The sequence below is a fragment of the Oryctolagus cuniculus genome, chromosome 11 (assembly GCF_964237555.1).
Source record: "Oryctolagus cuniculus chromosome 11, mOryCun1.1, whole genome shotgun sequence".
In the NCBI taxonomy this organism is placed as follows: domain Eukaryota; kingdom Metazoa; phylum Chordata; class Mammalia; order Lagomorpha; family Leporidae; genus Oryctolagus; species Oryctolagus cuniculus.
Genome location: NC_091442.1, coordinates 75,243,590 through 75,269,525, shown reverse-complemented (window position 1 = coordinate 75,269,525; position 25,936 = coordinate 75,243,590). Strand labels below are relative to the sequence as shown.

The following is a 25,936-nucleotide window of genomic DNA, read 5'->3' as shown; positions in this document are numbered from 1 at the left end:
GACAGCCTCATTTGTAAAAAACATGGGATCTTCCATATTTTCAGGGCAATCAGAAAATCATGTAAAATACCTATTTTCAATTATTTTTATTCTAGCTTCGAAATCACACTGCTTCTCTAAGTAAGTAACAACTGAAGTGAAAAATAGATTTTAGGAGCTCTAGGAAAAACATATGAGCAGCTCTTTATCGCTGGCTGATTACCATGCTTATTGAGAAAGGTGATTATCAGAAAGGCCTCGCTGACTCTCTTTTCAGAGGGGAGAAAATATTGTTAGAACACAAAGTAGTAGTAAAATTACTGTAAGAAAAGCCTATATTAATACCATATCCATATAGTCCTCACATTTAAGATTTCTTTACAGTTTATCATAATAAAAATAAAAGGAGGCTTTTTGAAAACCAAAGCAAACAGAGTCTTCATGAAATTAGGCTTTTACATTGATAGGTCAAATGACAAAAGGATTCACTTCAATTTTCCCATAAACTGCATCTGCCTCAAACTCTCATTTTCTTCCCTGGGAGACAAGGGTGTCCACTGACTGGGTCCACCTCAGACTTCCCCAATCAAAAGTCAAGATTCTTTGTGCTAGAAGGAAAAACAGCTACATTTTAGCCATACCGTGTATGCACTTAGAGTTGGCATTAGGCTGGGGCATGTCAGGAAAATGGTCGGTGTAGAAGAACACCAGCGGATTGTTAATTGGTATGCACAGAATAACCACAATGACTAGTTACTCTGGAGTGCCAGTAAGCCTTTGCTGTGAAGGTAAGAAAGGGACTGAGAATCAACATTTATTGAGGACTCCTTTAGTGCTGTGCTATGCCAGTACATATGTGATCTATTTTAATCCTCATAAAACCTCCAAACTGTTAGTAAATCATGGAGTGAAAATTCTGAATCTATTTCGATAGGCAAGAAGCTTACTTGTTAGGAATTGCTGAATCTCAAAATGTCTTAGGAATTACTGAATCTCAAAATGTCTATTTCACTACAATACATTACATTTCTGGTACTCTGTTAGTTTCCTCAGATCAGGGAAACCATACGATATCTGTCTTTTTGGGGTTGGCTTCTTTCACTAAGTATAATGGTTTCAGTTGTGTCTATCTTGTTGCAAAAGACAGGATTTTTTTTTTACAGCTGAGTAGTACTCCACAGTATATATATATACACCATAATTTCTTTATCCAGTCAACAGTTGATGGACGTCTGGGTTGATTCCACATCTTAGCTATTGTGAACTGTGCTGCAATGAACATGGGGGTACAGATAACTCTTTCATAAACTGATTTCTTTTGGTTTAAACAAATTCCCAGGAGTGCGATGGCTGGATCATATGGTAGTTCTATATTCAGTTTTCTGAGGTATCTCCATACTGTCTTCCACAGTGGCTGTACCAGTTTAAATTCCCATGAACAGTGGATCAGAGTATCTTTTTCCCCATGTCCTCACCAGCATTTGTCATTTGCTGATTTCTATATGAGAGCCATTCTAAATGGAGGTGAAACCTCCCCATGGTTTTGATTTGTATTGATTGATTGCATGATGGCTAGTGATCCTGAGCATTTTTTCAAGTGTCTGTTGGCCATTTGAATTTCTTCTCTTGAAAAATACCTGCTCAAGGCTGGAGCTATGGCATTGTAGGTAAAGCTGCTGCCTGCAGGGCCAGCATCCCATATGGGTGCTGATTCAACTCCTGGCTGCTCCACTTCTGATCAGCTCTCTGCTATGGCCTGGGAAAGCACTAGAAGATGGCCCAAGTTCTTGGGCCCCTGTACCTGCATGGGAGCCCCAGAAGAAGCTTTTGGCTCCTGGCTTCATATCAGCACAGCTCCGGCCGTTGTGGCCATCTGGAGAGTGAACCAGGGGATGGAAGGCCTTTCTCTCTCTGTGTCTGCTTCTCTGTAACTCTGCCTTTCAAATAAATAATTAAATCTTTAAAAAAAGAGAGAGAAAAAGACCTGTTCAAGTCTTTTACCCATTTCTTAACTGGGTTGTTTGCTTTGTTGTTGTTGAATTTCATGAGCTCTTCATAGATTGTGGATATTAACCATTTTTCAGTTGTATAGTTTGCACATATTTTCTTCCAATCTGTCTGTTGCTTCTTCAACTTGCTGAGTGTTCCTTTTGCAGCACAGAAGCTTCTCAGTTTGATATAATCCTATTTGTTAGCTGGAAACTATTATACATTATGAAATAAGACCATCGCCATAAGATAAATACCCCCCTAAGATCATAAATATCTCCAGAAGATAAATATTTTCCCTGATCTTTGGTAACCAAAAGTGCCAAAAAATGTAGTGTTTATGAGTAAAGTTGACATTTTGAGACTCAGTGATTGTGCATACTGTTGAAGAACAGTGTTTTTTTCTTAGTATTGTTGAATTCTTAATATAGGGTTAATCATATGAGTTTAAAATGGATTGAGAGTAGATCGTCATAAAAATTAAAGGAAGGGATGGGAAAGGAAGGAGGAGTAAGTGTAGGAGTGTGATTGGGTGGGAGGGTAGTGTGAGAAGTATTATTATGCTCCTGTATCTGCATATATAAAATACATGAATTTTGTTCACCTTAAAAAATTTTTAAAAATGCATTAAAAAAAACAAGAAGCAGACAGAAAATCATTTTAGAAACTATAATCTTAAGATAGCTAGAGTTCCAAGCAAATACTAGTCAACAGTCTCGTATTCTGGGGGTGCTGATTAGTCATATCCAGATATGTTTAGATGGCAGCAGTTAACTACCAGAAACCAGGGGCCTATATTGTGGCTCAGCAGGTTAACCCACTGCCTGTGATACTGGCACCTCGTACTGGAGCAACACTTAGAGTTACAGTTACTCTGCTTCTGATCTACCTCCCTGTTAATGCACCTGGGAAGTCAGTGGGGGATGGTCCTGAAATTTGGGCCCCAGGCCACCCATTTGGGAAACCCAGATGGAATTCCATGCTCAAGGCTTCAGCCTGTTACAGCCCTGGCCACTGTGGCCATTTACAGAGTGAGTTAGCAGATGGAAGATCTCTTCCTCTCTCTATTTTCCTCTCTCTCTGTCACTCTGCCTGTCAAATAAGTAAACTAAATCTTATAAACAAATTTAAAATGTTCTAAACCAGATACAGGCAGGACATTGCCAAGAAGGTTATTTTCCTTTCCTTTTCTTTCTTTTTGTTAAATATTTATTTAAGAGCCACACAGAAAGAGAAGGAGAGACACAGAGAGAAGTCTTCCATCAACTGATTCACGCCCCCAATGAGCCACAACAGCTGGGACTATGCTGATCAGAAGCCAGGAGCTTCTTTTGGGTCTCCCACACAGGTGCAGGAGCCCAAGCATTGGGCCATCTTCTACTGCTTTCCCAGGCCATAGCAGAGAGCTGGATAAGAAGTGGAGCAGCTGGGTCTGTAATCGGCACCCATATGAGATGCCAGCACTGCAGGCAGCAGCTTTATCCACTAAGCCACAGCACTGGGCCCCAAAAAGTTTTCACTTTATGTTTCTGTGTGGGAGCAAACAAATGAAATCTTTACTTAATATACACTAAATTGATATTCGTATATAAAGATAATTGAAAATGAATCTTGATGTGAATGGAATGGGAGAGGGAGTGGGAGATGGGAGGGGTGTGGGTGGGAGGGAAGTTATAGGGGGGAAAGCCATTGTAATCCATAAACTGTACTTTGGAAAATTATATTTACTAAATAAAAGTTTTTTTTTAAAAAGAAATTACTTAGGATCACACTCCTGTAAATTTCCAAGAAACCCAGAAAACCTAACAGAATTCAGTGTCAATGTCTCTGAGCAGACAGCAAAAGGACCAACATTTACTTAGAAAAAATTAGTCCAATCAATTCTTTATAAAGCTTTGAAAAGCTGTAGAAAAACTGACAAATTGTGAAATTGTAGGGTTCAAAACGATCAGAATTGTCTCTTTTCAATCATGTTTTTATCAAACATTCCTCATAGAAACAATGTACTTATTCTTTGTCTCCTCCATCTTTTAAAGTTCCTGATTTCCTCAAGGAACAATACAGAACAGCCATAAAGCCTCAACATCTCTTCTTTTCTCAGTTAATACTTGCTGTATATAGCGAGATTGGCAGTGCCTATTCGTATTACCAGTAGTTTTGCAGATTATCGTAGCCAGTTGAACTTGTGGAAAAACACTGCCATGTCTTCCATCAGGGCAAAGAAATGAACATTTTAGACTCATGTGTGTGGCTGATGTGAGCCAATATGTTCATTTGAATATAAGAACCATGCTTGGAAAAACATCTGAGATACCTGGGTTATGATTTCAGTTTACAGCTTTTAAATGGAATATTTGAGATTTTTTAAAAGAGATGTTTATTTATTTGAGAGGAAGAGTTACAGGCAGTGAGAGGGAGAGACAGAGAGGAATGTCTTCAATCTGCTGATTCACTCCCCATCTGGCCACAAGTGCCAGAGCTTGGCCAATCCAAACTCAGGAGCTGGGAGCTTCTTCCTAATCTCCCATGTGGGTCAGGGGCCCAAGGACTTAGGCCATCTTGTACTGCTTTGCCAGGCCATAGCAGAGAGCTGGATCAGAAGAGGAGTAGCTGGGACTAGAACTAGCACCCATATGGGATGCCGGTGAAGGGGGAGGATTAACCTATTGCACCACAGTGACAGCCCCAGTATTTGAGATTTTAAAATGTGAAATAATGAGAATTTAAGAAAATTGTTTTCAGGGACAGGTACAATGGTTAAGTTGTCATTCAGGCTGTCTGCATCCCATACTGGAGCTGTTTGGTACAAGTCCCAGATCTTCCACTTGCAATTCTGTTTCCTGCTAATGCACATCCTAGGAGGCAGATGGCGTTGGTTCAAGTCCTTGGATCCCAGATTCAATTTCTGACTTTGATTCTGGTTCAGCCCTAACAGTTGTAGGCATCTGAGGAGTGAATCAGAAGATGAGAAATCTCTTTGTCTCTCTCTTTCAAATAAAATGATTTTTTTAAATATCACTATTTTTTTCAAACTGATGCCTTTGATTATCTGGCTGTTGAAAGACCAGATACTTCACGACTCTGGGACACAAAGGTCATGCTTACTACCTATTCCAAAGTCTTCCAGCTTGAGAGGAGCACCTGTCTGTCTCATCTTACACCACAAATGCCATCTGTGCTTCAAAAGCAGTGGTTTCCACAATGCTGCATCAGAATTCATAGTCTCATGAAATGTTTAAGAAAATAAAGATTCTCGGCCAGCGCTGTGGCTCACTAGGCTATTCTTCCGCCTGTGGCACTGGCATACTGGGTTCTAGTCCGGGTCAGGGCGCCAGATTCTGTCCTGGTTGCCCCTCTTCCAGGCCAGCTCTCTGCTCTGGCCCGGGAGTGCAGTGGAGGATGGCCCAAGTGCTTGGGCCATGTACCCCATGGGAGACCAGGAGAAGCACCTGGCTCCTGCCATCGGATCAGCGTGGTGCGCCAGCCTCAGCGGCCATTGGAGGGTGAACCAACGGCAAAAGGAAGACCTTTCTCTCTCTCACTATCCACTCTGCCTGTCAAAAAAAAAAAAAAAAAAAAAAAAAAAAAAAGAAAAAGAAAAAGAAAAAGAAAAAAGAAAATAAAGTTTCTCAGGTATATCTCAGAACATGCAAACTTTTTATCTATTTATTTGAAAGGCAGAGAGCTATGGAAATGGAGGGAGAGACCAAGAGAAGGATCTTTCGTCTTCTGATTCAATTCCCAAATGGTTGAAACAGCAAGGTCTAAGCCAGGGAGAAGTCAAGATCCAGGAACTCCATCCAAACAAGTGGCAGGGGCCTAAATACTCAGGCCATCTTCTGTTGCTTTCCCAGGCACATCAGCAGGAACGTGGATTGGAATCTGGGCTGCTAGAACTTGAACCAGCACTCTGATATGGGATGCTGGCGCCCAGGCAGTGGCTTAACCCACTTTACCACAATGTTGGCCCAGACATGTGCAGTTTTTAATAAAACATCCCATGTGATTCTGACACAGGTGACCTCTCAGGACAGGCTCAAAGGAGCACAGGATCTGAATATGTAAAAGATTTCCAGGAAGCAGCATGGAGGATAACTCAAATCTATGAAAGGAGAAACACTAAGACAAAACTATTCTCACCCAGGTCTAACAGCAGAGGTGTAATTGGGTCTTTATGTTAAAAGTACTTCTTGAAAGTCTAAACAAGGAAACTTGGTGATAAAAATGGGCATTTTGAGGCCGGCGCCGAGGCTCACTTGGCTAATCCTCCGCCTACGGTGCCAGCACCCCAGTTTCTAGTCCTGGCTGGGGTGCCAGAATCTGTCCCGGTTGCTCCTCTTCCAGGCCAGCTCTCTGACGTGGCCCGGGAGTGCAGTGGAGGATGGCCCAAGTGCGTGGGACCTGCACCTACATGGGAGACCAGGAGGAAGCACCTGGCTCCTGGCTTCAGATCGACGCAGCATGCCGGCCATAGCGGCCATTTGGGGGTGAACCAACAGAAGGAAGACCTTTCTCTGTCTCTCTCTCACTGTCTAAATCTGCCTGTCCAAAAAAAAAAAAAAAAAAAAAATGGGCATTTTGGAGCAGGCTCAGTCTAAATAAATTATTTGTGAACAGGCAAGCCTTTTAAATTTTGAGGCATTTCAGAGCAAATTCCTATGAAATTTCAGGTTTAGCCTTCAAAAAAGAATTAGAGAATGAAAAACATCACAATTTGTGCTGTATATAACCAGGCTACGGTGTAAATTACAGAATTACTTTAACTCTATGAGATGGTATAAAGAACACAAATACGTACTTATTCCAATACATTTCACTTTTATTTAGAAACTTAGACTATTTATTCTCAAAAAGGAAAGGCTCATGCAAATCCATGCAACCTACAAACATCACCCACAGTTTTGTAACTCAAGAGTACAGGCTGTTTGCTACAAAAATGGATCAAAACTACCAAATGATGTCAAAATAGCTCTCTTCTACTTTCTGCTCAGCACTCTCAGATATTGAGCATTAATATTAAAACATTTTCTCCCACGAAGCTGAAACACAAATTTGGCACCAGAAGATTACAAATTTGCTTTTGATTTAATGCAGCACAATTTAAAAGTCTTTCAGAAAGTTTTCATCCTCAAGAGCCAGAGGCCTGCCCTAAATGCCTCAGGAGGTTTGTACTTCTCAGAAGTACCTAGTACAGTAGCTCCTTATAAATCCTTATCCCAAGGACAACATCTGTGACTCCACCCTCAGCAGATTTCTAAGGACAGCTCAAAGGAAAGTGTTAACTCATTCACTAACCTTGAGCAAAACAGAACATGCCTTCAGGAACAGTGTAACCAGAAAATCCAGAAATCTACTCTAGGTTTTCAGTGGGTTACAACAGAAGGAAGCTGAGGACTTTGAGCTCATTACAGTTACACGTCCTGAAAATGCTTTCAGACTATTTTTAACATTTATCTGTGGTAAACTGTTGCAAAAACTGAGACTAATTTAGAGGTCTTTGGGATATGAATTTTTAAATAATTGCACGCAGAAAGGTAGAAAATGAGAGGGTTTCAAGGTGACTTGGTGGATGTCTCAAGATGAGAATTTACTGGTGATAGCAAATAGAGAATTAGCGTCTCCAGTCTCAGAAATGTGAGAAATCCCATCTTCTAGGGAAAGCCACGACCTTTCTGAGTCAGGCATCATAGCATGTAACAGCCTGTAGTGTGTAGAAAGGCTGGAGGAGAACAACAGGCTAAATTTAATAGTTTTTGATCAGTGGCAGAGCACTGGAGGCACACAGCCAACAATGAACATTATTTGGTAATAAACGATTTTATTACTTGTAGGACTTAAATATTTAAGTTTAACCCTTCTGCACATACACTTAACAAAAGAAAACTAAGAGTGCCATCATACATGGTCACTTCTCCCAGTGAGTTTAATACAAACAGCTCTGGGTCATCTTTTTCCTCTGTCCAGTGGGTAAAATTAGCTAAACATTTAAATCAATATTTTAGTATTATTAATGACTCATGTTTCCATTACAAAACACAACTAAGAGAGAAAACTGTGATGAGTGTATGTAGTACTTTTAAAAAATAAGGATGGAGATTGAAGAAGGAATTCTGAAACCAAACATCCTTCATAAAATCAGAATTTGTAAAGGAGTAGATGAAAGCAAAGGATCAGCCCTCTGTAATCAGGTTTTTTTATAGCAATGTGCAGTTGAAATAAAGTAGTCTTGCTATTCCATAACACAGTGAAGAAATCAAGACAAAATGTCCAGTCTGCCAACACATTTCTTACAAAAGGCTTCTAAGTCATCCTTTCTCAATTTCATTTATGTAAGGTTAGTGCAGTGGACATTTATAAACAACCAGTTATTATAGAAAAACAACTCCTGGTCTTGTTGGGTTCAAGTCTTTGTGGCACATCTTGCTTTTATTTCCTGTATTAGTAAAGAAATGACCCACATACTTTGCAAGAGAAACCGTAAAAAAGGTACAAGAGTAGGTGAAGCTGCGGCCTGCAGTGCCAGCATCCCATATGGGTGCCAGTTCCAGTCCCAGCTGCTCCACTTCTGATCCAGCTTCCTGCCAATGTGCCTGGGAAAGCAGTGGAAGTGGGCCCAAGTGCTTGGGCCCCTGCACCTACGTTGGAGACCATTATTTTTATATTTTTATATTATATTTATAATAAACTTTTACCCCTGATGTTAATTTTGATAGATTTTTTTAAGATCTACTATTTTTTGAAAGGCATAGTTACAGAGAAAGGTGGGAAACAGAGATTTTTTTCATTCACTGGTTCACTCCCCAAATGGCCACAATGGCTGGGCTGGATTGGGCAGCAGCCAGAAGCTTCACTTGGGACTCCCATGTGGGTGGCAGTGGCCAAGTACTTGGGCCATCTGCTGCTTTCCTAATGCATTCATAGGAAGCTAGATAAGAAGTGGAGCAACCAGGAGTTGAACTGGAATCCATATAGGATGCTGGCATTGCAGGTGGTGGCCACAAGGCCAGACTTTGATTTTTTTTTCTAAAATCTTCCTAGGCCATTTTAATCCTTTACTCATCAAGACTTTTATAATATTTTATTCTTAGTTCTTTTATGCTAAATATAGTTAACTTACTAGTATATATCTTCTGTATTAGATAGTGAGTTCATTGAAAACAATGAATATTTTTTTCATTCTTATATTTCCCAATCCAACAATGCTTTAACAAAACCCAAACACAAACCATAGTATAAGCAATGAAAATATCTAGGTAATTTTGGGAATGTCAAAGTCCAAGACATAGCACAATGAAACTTCCAAGACAACTGAGTGATTTCCTATGCACAAGCTATGAAATTTATAATATGTAAGTATGGAAACAGTGCCCTTTCCTATGACAGCATTTACCTCCAAAAAATGAGGATATAAAACTATTACCAGATCTATTTATAAAAAAATCATAAGGCTTGGATTAGGGACCTAAGTAAACTGAGAGAAACAACATGTTCTGTCATTGGAAAGCTCAAATTTGAAAAGATGTTGATACTCTAATAAGCAATTGATAAATTCAATGCACATCTAGTCATAACCATGGAAGATTTTTACATGGATTTGTCAAATGTATTCTAAAATTTATAGTCAAAAAATATAACATTTTAAGTAAGATTAAGAAAAGTTTTATCTGCTGTAAGAACATATACATCTAAGCTATTAAACAATCTTGTTCTAGTGTAGAAAAGAACAGGGAAAAATGAAATAAAATCAATTTGCTAAAATATAGGTATTGCATTAAGATAAATCTACCATTTCAAATCAATGAAAAATGCTGTTAAATAAATAGGATGGAATAATTAGTAATAAATGTATCAACATTAAAGAAAATTAGGTACCTAACCCTTTCTATATAAAAATATTGATTATAGGGGTGCCAGGGTTGTGGCCTAGCAGGTAAAGCTGCTACTTGTCATGCCAGCATGCTGGATGGGCAACGTTTTGAGTCCTGGCTGTTCCACTTCCAATCCAGCTCACTGCTAATGCCCAGGGAAAAGCAGTGGAAGATGGCCCACTGTGCTTGGGCCCCTGCCATCCACACGGGAGATCTGGAAAAAGTTCCTGGCTTCTGGCTTGGGCCTGCCCCAGCCCTGGCCATTGCAGCCATTCAGGAAGTGAACCAGCAGATGGAAGGTTGATCTCTTTCTCTCTCTCTCTCTCTCTCTCTCCTACTTTTTCAAATAAATAAATACATTTTTTAAAAATTGATTACAGAAGTAAGTTAGGAGATAAATATAAAATGATATTTAATGGGAAAAATGGAATATTTTCAAAATCTTCATATAGGGAATCTACTGTATACAAAATAGAACCAGAAAACTATAAAACGAGTGCCTTAACCAAATAAATTAAAAGCCTCTTTATGAATTTGTATGGAACCACAAAGACCCTGAATACTGCAAGTGATCTTGAACAAACAGAACAAAGCAGGAGGCATTCTGCCATTTGACTTTAAAGTATATTACAAAGCACTCTCTCTCTTTCTCTGTAATCCTGCCTTTCAAATAAATAAATCTAAAAAAAGGCGGGGGGAGTAAAGGCAGTGTTGTAGCACAGTGGGTTTAGCAGCTGGCTGCAATTCTGGCATCTCATATGACCACCAGTTTGATCCTAGCTGCTCCACTTCCAATCCAGCTCCCTACTAATGTGCCTGGGAAAGCAGCAAAAGATGTCCCAAGTACTTTGGACCCTGCCACCTTCATGGGAGATACAAATGGAGTTCCAGAATCCTGGCTTCAGCCTGGCCCAACCGAGATCACTTAGCCCATTTGGGCTGTGAACCAGCAGATGGAAGTTCGATCTCTCTCTCTCTCTCTCTCTCTCTGCAACACTGCCTTTTAAATAAATTTTGTAAAATCTTTAAATATAAAATAAAGTATATTAAAAAGCTACAATACTGAAAACAGCATGGTATTGGCATTAAAAACGGGTCCACAAGCCGCTGTGGCACAGTGGGTTAAAGCCCTGGCCTGAAGCACCCGCAACCCATATGGGTGATGGTTCTAGTCCCGGCTGCTCCTCTTCCAATCCATCTCTCTGCTATGGCCTGGGAAAGCAGTAGAAGATGGCCCAAGTCCTTGGGCCCCTGCACCCACATAGGAAACCTGGAGTAGGCTCCTGGCTCCTGGCTTCAGATCAGCTCAGCTCTGGTTGTTGCGGCCATCTGGGGAGTGAACCAGCAGGTGGAAGACCTCTCTCTCTGTCTCTACCTCTCTCTGTAACTCTTGTCTTTCAAATAAACAAAATAAACCTTAAAAAAAAAAAAAATGGGCCCAAAGATCAACGATACAGAATGGAGACTCTAGAAGTAAACTCACTAATTGACAGCAAACTCATCATTGACAAAGATGCTAAGAACATGCATTTTTTAAAAAAAAGATAGTCTTTTTAAATAAATGGGCATGGGAAAATTGAATATCTCCATGTAAACAAATGAAACCATCTCTCACTGTGTATTACAATCAACTGAAAATGGATGAAAAAAACCTGAATGTGGGTTTTGATACATTGAAAGTACCATAAGAAAATATAGGGAAAACATTGGAGTACATTGCAATGGGCAAGGATTTTCTGCATCAAAGGGACAGGAAATAAAAGCAAAAATAGACAAATGATATTTCAGGAAAGTAAATTGTCTCTGTATAACAAAGGAAATGATCAACAGTGTAAAGAGACAACCTACAGAATGGGAGAAAATATTTGCAGCCATATGTCTGACAAGGGATGAATATCCAGAATATATAAGGAACTCAACCAAGTCAATGACAGAAATATTCCCAAATAAACCAACTAAAAATGGGGTAGGTAGTAGGTCTAAACAGAAACTTCTCAAAGGAAGACAATACAGATGGCTAGCAGGTACATGAAAACAACACTACTAATCATCATGGACATGCAAATCAAAACCACAAGTAGATAACACCTTACCCCAGTTAGACTGGCTACCAACAACAGGATGAAAGATAACAAATGTTGGCAAGAATGTGGAGAAAAGGCAAGTCTTGAACAATGTTTCTGGGAATGTGGTTTGGCACAGCCATTGCAAAAAAACAGTAAGGAGGTTCCTAAAAGTCTAAAAATAGTATTACCATATGAAGCAGCAATCTCACTTCTAAGTCTGCATCCAAGAGAAACAAAGCCCAATTGTTGAGGAGATATTTGCAGTCTATGTTTACTGTAACTCTATTCACAATAACCAACAAATGTGAGCAATGCAGGCTTCCATTAATGATGAATGGAGAAAAAATGTGGTGCCTATATATGCACAATAGACTATCGCTCGCCATAAAAAGGGATCTTGTCATTTGCAACAACATGGATGGACCTGGAGGTCATTATATTAAGTGAAATAAATCAAATGATCTCGCTCATAAGTTGAATCTAAAAAAGATGATTTGATATAAATTAAAAATATAATGGAGGTTACCAGAGGCTGGGGAGGAAGGTAGGGAAGGAAGGATGAAGAGAATTTAATTTATAGGAACTAGGTTATGGCTAGATAGGAACTAAGATGTTCTAGGGTTTTAGTTGCACACCAGGGTTGCTACAGATAATGTTAATGTACTGTATATTTCTCTTCAAAAACAAAAACTACAAGATAGGACTTTGGATGTTTTCATGGTAAAGAATTGTTAAATGCTTAAAAGAATATATTTATCCTAATTGGACATTGCATGATGTACATATGTAATGAAACACCACCTAGTACCCCAAATTATGTATGATTTATGTTCATTAAAATTTAAAAAAAAATTAAAAGTTATATCTTAAGAAAAATATCAACTTTATATGTGAGCATCATATGTGCTAATATTTATGAGCTATTTGTATCTCTTGTGTGTTAAGACAGCACTAGTAATATATGTCAGTCTTTCAGTTAGAATTGGTGACATCCAAGGAGAGATTTTGCTTCATGTCTACTGATACTTATAATTTAAATTGTGTTATAATACTTTTTATAATGAGTTAAATTTTAAGTTTCCTAAGACTTTTTGAACTTTCTAAACTTGTTACTCTTTCTTAATCCAGTATATTTGTATAAAAACAAGTTTAATCACTTTCAAGTTCTTTGATTAATATTTGATCTATACAGTTAAAATAATGAATTATCCTTAATCATTTAATGCTATTTGTATTAATAAATAATAATTTCATAAAAAAGTCTTTGAATGATGAAATACTCTACAAATTAAAAAGGTATAAGGCTGAGAAAAAACACTGTAAAATGGATCTATAGAACTATTATTATCACCAAGTATCCAAATGATATAGAAAGATATAGTAGGAAAAATGCCTTTCCCCAATTTCTATTCGATTTTTATTATTTTATAAATCCAGGTGACAATTCACAGAAGAAAAAAGTGCAAAAAGTAAATGCATATGAAACAATGCACAACTTCATTTAACTTGCAGAAAATACAATTTTTAAAATTATTTTTGTTTTTGCATCTGGCTGCTCTATTTTTGATCCAGTTCCCTGATAATATGCTTGGGAAAGCAGTGGAAGATGGCTTAGGTTTTTGGTCCTCTGCATCCACATGGGAGATCCAGAAGAAAACTGCTGGCTTCCTCCTGGCCCAGCCCTGGCCACTGCAGCCGTTTGGGGAGTAAATCAATGGATAGAAGATCTCTCTATTTCTCTATTCCTCTCTCTCTGTAATTCTGCCTTTCAAATAAATAAAATGAATCTTCAAAAGAATTCAATCTGTTACCAAGTTGTCCGAAATGTGAAATATATATAGTATTCAGTGTAATGGAAGATTTGCAGGCATTGGAACCTGTCATACATGATTTATGAAGGGTTGAACTACAAAAACCTTTGCAAAACAATTTCCAATATTTATCAAAAGTATCATATTCCTTAAACCCCAAATTCCACTTAGAGGGTTTGGTCCTATAAAAATACACACATGCACAAAAAAAGAACATTCAAGGACGCTCACTGTAGCTTTGATTATTAGAAGTGAGAAATTAGAAACAATGAAAAGCTCCCCAGATTTTTAAAATTGAATCAGAACAAAATACTTAATGGTTCATGTAAAAAAATATACTAAGTGGAAATTTAAAGAAGCAATAACTAGATCAATACATATCAATTATTTAAAAAATTTACTTGTGAGGGGGATAAAGTGATGACAAAGGATGGAAGGAGTGAAAGACCTCACATGGTATATTTTGTTTTGTTTTAATCTTTTATAATCAGAATATATAATATGTTTTATATGTTTAAAATTTTTGGATGATGCTCACTTAATTGCACAAAAAAAGTGTGGCATAGAAGTTAATGGTTTGAAAAAATAATGACTATCATGTATGCCACCAACTTTTACCGGCAGTGGTAATACAAGGTTAGTCAACAGTCATCCAAGGAAAAGACAACACTTTCTTCCCCAGAACATCCCAGAATTATCAGGAACACAGAAAAGCAATGAGATGACAACTGCAATAAGATAGCTCAGTGGAACAACACCTTACTCTTGCTGCAAAGGACAGGTAAGTCTTTAATGAGGGCGGGTGAGCCAAATATATTTCCTTTTTGTGTGAATGATAATATTCTTGAAGGGAGGGACAAGACAAAAGGGATGGGAATTGAAAGGGATTTCATGTTATGGGCCAAGTCATGGACTCAGGAGGCTTTACTTCTGCTTAGAGTTGTATACCTCACCCCTCAGTGAAAATCTGTGCGAACTAAGCTAAGTCATGTACTTCCTCTTAACCCTCATGTTTCAGCTATCAAATTAAAGTAGTAAGGACACTCATTCACTTTCTAAGAGAGTTTCTTAGAAACCCCTTGGAATGAGTGTCCTCACTGGGAAAGAGGTTTCAATACTGTACCCAGCACAGATACTTTAATAAATATTTGCTATTCTTCTGCTTGTCAGCTTTATAGAAGCCAAAGAGTGCATGATGTGTTCAGGAAGTTGAAAGCAGCTTTATACAGATTGAATAGAAAAACTATGCAGTATTTACTATAATACGATGAAATACGAATAACCCCTAACACCAAGTAAGTACAGAGTATATGCCTGAATAAACCAATTTTGTTTTTATTCTTATATCTCATAAGCAGTAAAACTAATAAATATATATTTGATAATATTTGCATATTGAAAAAATTTTCACCTAAATAAGCAAAGGATACAATTTTGAATATATATTCATCAACTAAAATAAAATAAAATCTTCAACTCTAAAATAAGATCTAATATTTAATGTAGGTGAGTCAAAAGACCCTCCCCTTTAAATTTTCAAATGTGTTCTGTCTTTAAGACAGTACTACTTATTTTCTCACCATTATTTCCAACCCACATGGTTCAAATGAACAACTGCTTCATAGCACTTCAGCATATCTATACTGCCTTTTATTAAACAATATTACACGAAGAAGCTGTAAAGTGCCCTGGACAATGGCGTGGCCTCTGCAGCTAGATCAACCAGATCCAGGCCTTGGCTCTGCCAATTATTGACTGTGTGACTTTAGAAAAGGTACATGACCTCTCTGAGCCTCCACTTCCTCACCTATCAAATGAAAACAATAAGTACCTACACATCTTATTAGGTTGTAACAATTAACCGAATTCAAATCAGTTCGCTGTATCCATGGCTTCCATATCTGTGGAGTCATCCAACTATGGATTAAAAATATTTGGAAGAAGATCATGTCTGTACTGAACATGCACAGACTTGATTTTCATGTCATCATTCCTAAACCATACAGTATAACAACAATTAACATAGCACCCACACGCACTATAATTAATCTAGAATTAGTTAAAACTATGTGGCAGGTTGTGCATAGACTACATACAAATACTATGCTACGTTTGGAAGAGATTTGAGCATCCCTGGATTTCAGTAGACAGGAGGGGTCCTGGACCCACGACGCAGAGGCACTGAGGGACAACTGTATTGTATGTGAAGGAGCAGTGTCTGCTTCTTTTCAAGTGTTTAACAACTCTTACCCGCTGGTATTCTCCTAGAGTTCCTAACCCTTTCCTTGAGGCATTTAACATCTCCCATCCTTTTTTTCCTGCCTCTCTTTCAGTGCAATCTTACATGAAGTACACTCTCTTTCTGAATTTCTGGTAACCTTCTATGTCAAAATAATTTTTGAGGTACTTAATAATTTGCTTCAAATCTTCCTGTTTTACTGCAGAGCAAAAACTACATGTTAGTGTTCAGGTCCGCCCATTGCCATCTCAGAAGGCCAACCTCCATCTCTGTGATTTCTGAAGTTGTTCCCAGTAAGATGCCATCTTGACACAGCAAAGACCTCATTTACCTTTTCTGGGGTGACCCACAGTTCTCATTAAATGACTACACTCATGGTCCAATTTCATTAAAAAATTCCTTGCTGATATTTTGACCTTAGATTTGCCACTCACTTAGTAAGCCATTTTGTGCCTGGAAATGTGCCTGCCTGGTGAGAATGAGGAACTGACACAACATCATTCAGGGAATAATATAAAATATTAATGGTTCTTGGATTTTTAATACCAACAAGGAGAGCAAAAGCCAAAGTATTCTTTGTTTTCTAAGTAGAAAAGCACTTGAAATTTCTTCTTTATCTTTCTTTATGTATTCTCCACTTTACATTACTATTTCTACAAAAAAAAAAAAAAAAATCTCTAACTTGGTCCCAAACTTTAGCTTTGTTTCTATCCAATTAACAAGCCTTCCATATGTAAGCTTATTAACTTTGATGGATTAGACTGCTACATGGTGTGATAAGCTTTATGACATATGGAAGAAATTGAAATCTGACTGAATACATAAACTATAAAAGTGGATCCAGGCTCCACATATGAAACAATGCTTATTTTAAAAATAAGTCAGATGTTCATATCAGTACAAACATAACCAACCAGTTTCAGACAACTACTTTAGGAGAAAATATGCTAAATCATTATAACCAGATAAGTACAGACGATCACTTGTGTCCTAAGTTATAACTTGTAAATTAGGTCATTAAAATTACATTGTACTTGGATGTGAAAAGTAAAAAATCATAAAAAAGATCAACTCAGTTTTACTATTTAGTCTCAAACTTGAATAAACACCTTGAATTATTATCAGCATTATTTCATTTAATGACTCAGTTATTCAAAGAAATAACTGATTTTAATATTATAAATCTATATATGAAAATAACACAAATACTACAATCACTAAAGATTGCTACAAGATGCTGTAAGATTGATATATACTTTGTCCTGAACAGTCTTACCCTGTGGAATATTTATTTCTATCTTGCTGCACAAGCTTTTCATAATGAATCACATTCAAAAAAAATTAAAAAATATAACACTGGTATATGTCAGGGAAAAAATTGCTGATGCTTGAAGGTATTTTCTATCAAAAATTAAATATGGCACAATGGTCATTTTGTAGAGTTTATTAATGAAATTGGGAAGAGATTATTAATCTCCAGAGTGTTAAATTGAACTTGCAGCAAAATTGATCAAGCTCTTCCTGTCTTGAAAATAACCTACAGCTATTTATTGATCAAGAGTTTGGGACACTGCTTATAATTCATATCTAACACAAAGATAGTGAGATAGAAATTGCTTTTTAAAATTTCTTAAGTTCAAAACATATACACAATGCAGTTAAACAGAAGAGGTACTACAGGCACAAGTTTTTACTGTAGAGATCCACAGGAAAATGTACCTGGCTAGGCTGAAGGCATCGTCGATCAAACCTGCTCGGTTACTGACAGAGAAAACCTATGAGGGTAATCAGAAAAAAAGGAATAATTTAAGATTCAAATGACAGGTGTTCACATAGCAAAGCATATCATTGATGAGCAAATCTAAAGTATACCTCATGGTTCCTGATTAACTGATCAATTAATAACTTCCAGTTCCTCAGGTCATAGTTGACTCTAAAGTAGCCGGTTTGATTGATGTTCCCCAGAAGCCAGCTTCCTTTGTCCAAATAAGTTATTCTGTGGTGCTCTGAAAACAGCATTTTTGGGAGCAAATAGAGTTAAAATTTTAAGAGTTACAGTGGAATGAAGAATGGAGCATACTTCCTTAATACCGGATATAACAGCCAATAATTAAGAGAGAATGGCATCCTAAATATCTAATTGGAACTCATTATTTAATTAGTTACTTGCATGGAGAATTTGCTAGAAAAATTTTCAGTTGGTTGGTCATTATTATCTCAATTAAATGTTTTCTTATAATGAATATTTTTGTTCTTGACAAAATTCTATTACCTCTGTGTAATGTTCTTTCTCAAAATAAATGTAACCTAGAAATCTATCACTGTATTCATGCAGCTTTTAATTAGATGGTGTACAGATATGCAGCTAGAATAAAAGAAAAGGCTTTAGACACATATTCTATTTATTTGATTTGGAAGAAAGAAATTAAAGCAATAGAGCTCATTAACTTCAAAGTCACTTGTTTCTTGTCTTTTTTCTTGTGCTTTTTCGGGAGTACTAATAAATAACAGACTTTTCAACATCATAAAGAATACTAGAAAAAGGAAAGTCATTTGTTCAAGACTCTAATACTCACACACAGAATTAGAAACAAAGATAATAAACTCTGCTTATTGAAGTCACTTCAGAAAATATTCACTTATTATGCTCAGCAGTTAATTCAATTATTAGAAATCAGTTAAAACAACAGTAAAACTTCTTCATATTTAACTCCTTCAAATATGGTAAATAGAGGGAAGTATGTTCCCATGTAAAGTTAGCCTCTATTGACTTCACAAAATCATAGCTCATCGGGGCTGGTGCTATGGCGGGAGTGGGTTAATGCCCTAGCCTGGAGTGCCGGCATTCCATACGGGCGCCGGTTCGAGACCCAGATGCTCCACTTCTGATCCTGATCTGCTGTGGCCTGAGAAAGCAGTAGAAGATGGCCCAAGTCCTTGGGCCCCTGCACCCACGTGGGAGTCCTGGAAGAAGCTCCTGGCTCTTGGCTTCAGATCAGCACAGCTCCGGCTGCTGTAGCCAGTTGGGGAGTGAACCAGTGGATGGAAGACCTCCCTCTCTCTCTCTCTCTCTCTCTCTCTCTGCCTTTGCCTCTCTGTAACCCTGCCTTTCAAGTAAATAAATAAACCTTTAAAAAATCATAGCTCACAATTAGAATAACTTTGCTGTTGATCTTTAGGACTCATACTTCATAAAAATCACTTGATGAATTTACTTAAAATTTACAGAATACATATAGTCTGATATCCAAAATGAAATGACCAAAATCAAACTGATCTGTTCTAACTGCAACAATAACTCAAAACTATAAAATGCATCGTAGAAACCATATGCCTCATGTCTGAGTAGGGAACCTACTTCTGCCGTTATTTTGTTATTAAGTTGTTTATATACAACACTCCAGAGCAGGAAATAAAGTTTCTCCCATTTTTGTCTTTGAAGGACAGAACTTATAAAGTACTCTCTCAAGTACAGGCCACAAAAGAAGAGGTTATGCCACAAAAATTACTGGGCAGAAATAATGAACATTCATTTTTCTGGTCTGGCATGGAATGGGAAATTAACCCAATGCATGTTACAGATTACTAATTTTCAAACATCAGCAGTAAAACTTAACGGACTTAAATCAAAAAGTATGCACAATGCAACTTCAACTTCTTGCCAGCTTTATTAATTGTGTCTCCTGGAACAGGTTGATTCAATTGTCCTAGAAGGCAGGAAATCTTGTCAGGTCTCCTGACTTCGCTATATGCATCTATACAGACGGTATAACACCTTTACTATCACATGATATACATTTTAAAAGGGCGTAAAGGAGATAGGAAAAATAACATAAATAGTGTATTAAAGCTGGATTCTCATTTCTACTTTGCTACACATACATGTCTGAATACAGGTAGGTGATGGTTTCTGGTTCTCAATTTTCTTTAATGTAACTTAAAAGACAAATAATGACTATTAAGGTTCACTCCAATTCTACAGAAGAATTGGAGTTCTTCAATAGAAGAACGGACTATTTTTCTAAGAGATTTTACTTAGCTTAATTCATAGTTCTTGAGAAAATAAATCTTCCATATATTTCTCTAAAGTACAAATTATTTCTCAAGTTTCAGAAACCTTATATTCATGTTTTTCAAAATATTAATGTATTTATCCATCTACTTGCTTTGAAGAAACTTTATAATCATGTTTTTCAAAAATACTAATGTGTTTATCCATCTACTTGCTTTGAAGAAGTTTTAGAATGTCACCCTTACAGATGTAAATATGAAAACAGGTAGCACTCACAAGGAAATACTGGCACTGGTTCCTGTCCCGGATGCTCCACTTCTGATCTAGCTCCCTGCTAATGTGTTCATAAAAAGCAGCAGAGGATAACTGAACTACCTGGTCCCCTGCACCAACGTTGGAGACCCAAATGAAGCTCCTGGCTTTGACCAGGACCTGTTCCAATCTTTGTGGCCATTTGGGGAGTGAACTAACAAATGGAGAAGCAAGCTCTGTCTCTCCCCCCTCTTTCTGTCACTCTGCCTTTCAAATAAAGAGATAAATCTTCTTGTAAAAAAGGAAATACATCATTTTAAGAAACCAAAATCGCCTTGTAAGAGATTTTAATGAGTCATATAAATTCAGTGAAGAAAAAATCAAATATAAATACTTAAGGTATTATTTCTCTTGAGTAAATCTGTCTTCAAGTACAGAAAAATTTTTATAACAAAATATCAAAACTCTAATTGAATTCACTTGAGATAAGAGAAAATTTCATAATTTTTATATAAGAAGTTTGTAAGTTAAATATTTACACATTATTTCCCAATTTTCCTTTATATAGCACCTCTATAAAAACTTAAATTGAACAACAAACGCACCATTTAGCTTTGAAATAAATATTACATAAATTCTATTACTTTGGACAAAGTAATAAATGAGTGATTATAGCATTTGAAAATATTTTTAAATGAATTGTGAAAATGGCATAAACTTCACTGTATTAGCTACTTTTAACACTTGTGCAACTGAATACAATTATAATATAACTGATATGTAATACAACACATGCATTCATGAAAATATGCTCTAGAACTAGACTGCAATTTAATTTTGAGGAATGCACGGTATTTCTCTACACTGTTGCCTGACAAACTCTTCGAGTTGCTAGTTAGGGTTTTTTGTTGAAAAGTTATGACTTACGTGCTTTGGAGTAAGGTATTCATATAAATGCTTGAAGTGACAGTAAATCTACAATGACACTGTATTTTATGATAATATATTTACTGTTATGACTTGTTGGTACATTTTTTTTGACAGGCAGAGTGGACAGTGAGAGAGAGAGACAGAGAGAAAGGTCTTCCTTTACCATTGGTTCACCCTCCAATGGCTGGCGCACTGCGACCGGCTCACCGTGACGATCTGAAGCCAGGAGCCAGGTGCTTCCTCCTGGTCTCCCATGCAGGTGCAGGGCCCAAGGACCTGGGCCATCCTCCACTGCACTCCCAGGCCACAGCAGAGAGCTGGACTGGAAGAGGGGCAACCGGGACAGAATCCGGCGTCTCATAGAACTCGGTGTGCCGGCGCCGCAGGCAGAGGATTAGCCTATTGAGCTGTGGCGCAAGCCTGTTGGTACACTTCTAAAATACTGGATTCCAAGTTACAAGCACAATGAAAGGAAACATACCAAACAAATGACTTTTGAAAATGACAACATGATTAAAAAGAAACAAACAAGAGGGTAGTGTGGCTACAGATTTGACTAAAATAATGAATTTTCATTATAAAATGTTTAGATAATAAATGTGTCACTGTCAAAATGAAGTGTGATACAGCTGAACTACATGACAAAGTTCAATGTTGGAAAAAATAAAGAGTTAAAGCAATGTGCCTCATCCAAACATACTGGGTGTCTATAACTTCAATGATGATGTGCATAAATATGATTAGTTAATTTCTTAATATTCCACTTTTGTCAGAGGTTAAAAATGATATTTTCCTTTGTTCCCTAGGATAACTGATATTTGTATCACAAATGCATGGATTATTTTACTTTTTAAAATTTTTTAAAAGATTTTTTTTTTACTTGAAAGGTGAAGTTAGAGAGAGGGAGAAGCAGAAGCAGAAAGAGGGAACTTTGATCCTCTGCTTCACCCCTTGAATGGCTGTGATGGTTGGAGCTGGATCAGTCCAAAATCAGGAGCCAGGAGCTTCCTCCAGGCCTCCCTCATGGGTGCAAGGGCCCAAGGACTTGGGTCATCTTCCACTGCTTTCCCTGGCACGTTAGCAGGGAGCTGGATCAGAAGAAGAGCAGCTGGAACTTGAACCCACACCTATATGGGATGCTGGTACCTCAGGTGGTGGTTTTTCTGGCGCCGGGCCCAAATGCATGGATTATTCACAAATTTGTGTACAAAGAGAGGAAGGCCTCATAAATTTGTTGGATTTCAAAAAAATTCCTAATTTCTGCAAAAAATAATTGTTGTTAAACAGGTCCTAAAGGTCACTTCTTTGTAGATTGTATAATGTGTGAAATGATTTCTTATTTGCTCAGTGTCCTACTAATAAAATGGCATATTTATGACAAAGAGTCTATACTTGTCCTATATATAGGATCATCTATACATTATTCTTAGTGATAATAAAGGATACCTAAGCCCTAGAATATGATTTTCAACCTATTTTAATATACTGTGTCAATTTCATTGAAAATTTTGGAACTTAATGGGTTAAAGTATAAAGTTTCATGACTGAGATTTTTACAAGTTTAAAATGGACACGATTTCTGTAATATTAAACCTTATGTTCACCATTTGGATAGCTGGTTTAACTTAATTCCATGTGATTCACTTTAATTTCTTTTTTTTTAAAGATGTATTTACTTATTTGAAAGTCAAAGTTATACGGAGAGAGGAGAGGCAGAGAGGTCTTCCATCCGATGGTTCACTCCCCAATTGGCCGCAAAGGCCGGAGCTGCGCTAATCCGAAGCTAGGAGCCAGGAGCTTCCTCTGGGTCTCCTACTTGGGTGCAGGGGCCCAAGCCCTTGGACCATCTTCTACTGCTTTCCCAGGCCATAGCAGAGAGCTGGATCAGAAGTAGAACAGCTGGGACTTGAATTGGGGCTCATATGGGATGCCAGCGCTTCAGGCCAGGGCGTTAACCCACTAAGCCACAGCACCGACCCCTTAAGTCTAATTTCTAAAGTTACTCAATTCAACTTATAAGTAAAATTAAAAGTAATATGTATATTAATACAGGAAAATAATTCTTAGGATTTCTATATCATCTGACCAGATGTAGGCATCTACTGTTTTTAAATTTATAACTAAAACCTAAAGGTTATTACTGTTCATTAATATTTTTATGCCTTTGCTACAAATGAGATCTTTGGAGAAATAATTCCTGAAAGATATTATAATAGATTTTTAAATATCTTTTTGGCTATAATTAATTATAGCCTTAGAATGTTCTTCAGATTAACTAATGGCTAGCAATGAATTTTAAAGAGATAATTTCCAATGGCCTAATGAGTTATGGTACTTGAGTACCACAATAAAAACTACGGAAGATATGTTTTGAGTGTTGGCAATAATGATTAAAATTATATTTAGAATGAAACACAAATGGTACAAGACAGAATACACTGAAGAATAGAGTAGTTGGTATTTCATAAGATCTTTGTATTTTATACTTTACTTGGGAATAAAAAGGAATTAGTCATGTCTACCCAATATTTGTTTTCTGCAGAAGCATTAGTATTTAAAAAACAATCAACCATAAGGCCAATGTTGTGGCACAGCAAGTTAACCCACCACCTGCATCCTATACAGGCAGACACTTTGAATTCTGTCTGCTCCACTTCCAGTCCAGCTCCTTGCTAATGCACCTGAGAAGGCAATAGAAGATAGCTCAAATATTTGGGATTTTGCCACCTTTGTGAGAACTGCAATAGAATTCCAGGCTCCTTGGCTTTAGCTTGGCAAGCTACTACATTACAAATGTCTACATTCTTGATGTTTTCATAGTAACAATGAAAAATATAAATACTTCTGCTTTCAATGACTTAAAAATTGATTTGAAGTTAATTTATCTAAAATATCTGTTTTATTTTAGAATTAAAGTCACCCAAGGTGCTAAAATATTTAACCATAAAGAATATATGTTTTGACTCAAATATATTTTATATTAGTCCAATGACTTTAGCTTAATATTTTGAGGGATCAAATTACTATGACAACTGACAACGAAAATTACAAAAGCATTTATATTGCTTTTTAAATTTTTATTGTGGATTAATTTAACTTATGCTGATACGAATTGACCAGAAAATTTCCTTCATATTTACATGGAGAAGCAATTTTCACTGACAATAGTTGGCTATATTTTACAAAGAAGGAAAATGACAACCTACAAAGGAATGTAGGATTTAATAATCTTTTGTTTTAATTTTTGCCTCATGTTAGTATTTTATAAAAAGGACCTCCAGACAAAATTTAATACCATTAATGGGACTGAGAAGGCAACACAGGAAGGTAGTCTTCTTTTTAGGTCCTTCTTGGAAACTTTCTTCCAGAATTTTATCTTTATAAAATTGTCAAAAAAAATTCCAGGCAGTATTAGTGTGGTCATCTTCCCCAAAGCCTTTACATTTCAGTTGTGATGGTGTTTATATCAAACAGGAGATCCTGCTGTGATTTCATGGAAAATGACATATTACACTGTACAGGTTGCACACTGCACAACTTTGGGGTGAGGAAGTGTACCGTTCATACCATAATCTATGCAAATAGTATCTTCTACAATTATGTACTCTACAAACTGTGCAGCTGCATATAATTACTATACACACCAACAAAGGTAATATTTTAGGAAAATAGTTTGGATCAATACATTGTTATTGTTTCTTAATGATAATGAAAGGATATAGAGAAAGAATGCGTTGAACACAACAGCCAGTAATTATTGGTCAAGGAAAGCTGATGCACTTTTCTCCACACTACGTGGGTAAAGAGGCTATCATGAATTACAGATGTTAGAGGAGTTAGAGGAAATGGGTTGAAAAAGGTACTGAAGAGTCAGACTTGCCCTGAATCCTCCACTGCCTAAAAGTTAAGTTTCAGGTTAGTTTGATCAGTATCTTCATACTTTCCTAATCTTCAAAGTTCCATTCTACCTTCCACAGTTAAATATCTTACTTTATCTCTGAATACTGCTCTATTTCATGACCCTAGTACTCCTACGGAAGGGAGGCTTCTTTCTAATAGTTGGATTATTACAATAACTAGTCTCTGCTGTCATCATTTCCTAAGAAATTATGTAGATAAACAAAAGAACTGCATGATAGGAAAACAGAACTCTAAAGACAAATAACATGGTGCATTCAATTCAGAATCAGGGAGGAAATAATAACTCCAAGAAATGAAAAGAATTGGTTAGAATAAACAAATTAAAAGGAGAAACATCAATAAAGTTTGAAGCAAGCATTTCAATGCACTGCTACACTGAATATGAATGCTTTATATAAAATGAATGTAGGTAAAGTATATATTTTCATAATATGCCATTATGTGTTAAAAATACAGCAACCTGAATTTCTGGAAAAAAATACTTCTGAACTTTCAGTGTTTATACTTCAGATAATCAGATTTGTTATAATAACTTTTTCTTGAATAAAAATAGAGAGAGTACTTATATCTCCCTTATAATACTAACACTGATTAGAAGAAACAGTATTTGTTTATTTACACCTTACCCTAATTAAAATAAAAAATATGACTTTAAAACGATGCTTACAAACTGGAAAGGTAACATCAATTTATAACATATGAGAAAAGAGTAAGAAAAACAAAAATATGGACATACTTGATCATCAAAATCTAAATGAAATGTTATATAAAAGATGATAATTGACTTTTTCTCTAGCTAGTGGAAAACAGAAATAAAAGGGACCTGTTTTGTACTCTAACATGAAGGAGATAGATTGGATTCAAGAAAT

The 25,936-nt window shown here is 36.8% G+C and overlaps 1 protein-coding gene across 2 annotated transcripts in view; it reads right to left on the bottom strand.

The window, feature by feature from the left end:
- The window catches only part of TRHDE (thyrotropin releasing hormone degrading enzyme), a 427,658-nt gene that overhangs the window by 87,610 nt on the left and 314,112 nt on the right, over positions 1-25,936 (bottom strand). For both annotated transcript variants that reach the window (XM_070051462.1, XM_051845675.2), the window contains 2 exons: positions 17,825-17,958; positions 17,672-17,727 (listed from right to left, as the gene is read on the bottom strand). In XM_070051462.1, coding sequence (XP_069907563.1) covers positions 17,672-17,727; positions 17,825-17,958 — 190 coding nt within the window. The remainder of the gene's footprint in view (positions 1-17,671; positions 17,728-17,824; positions 17,959-25,936) is intronic.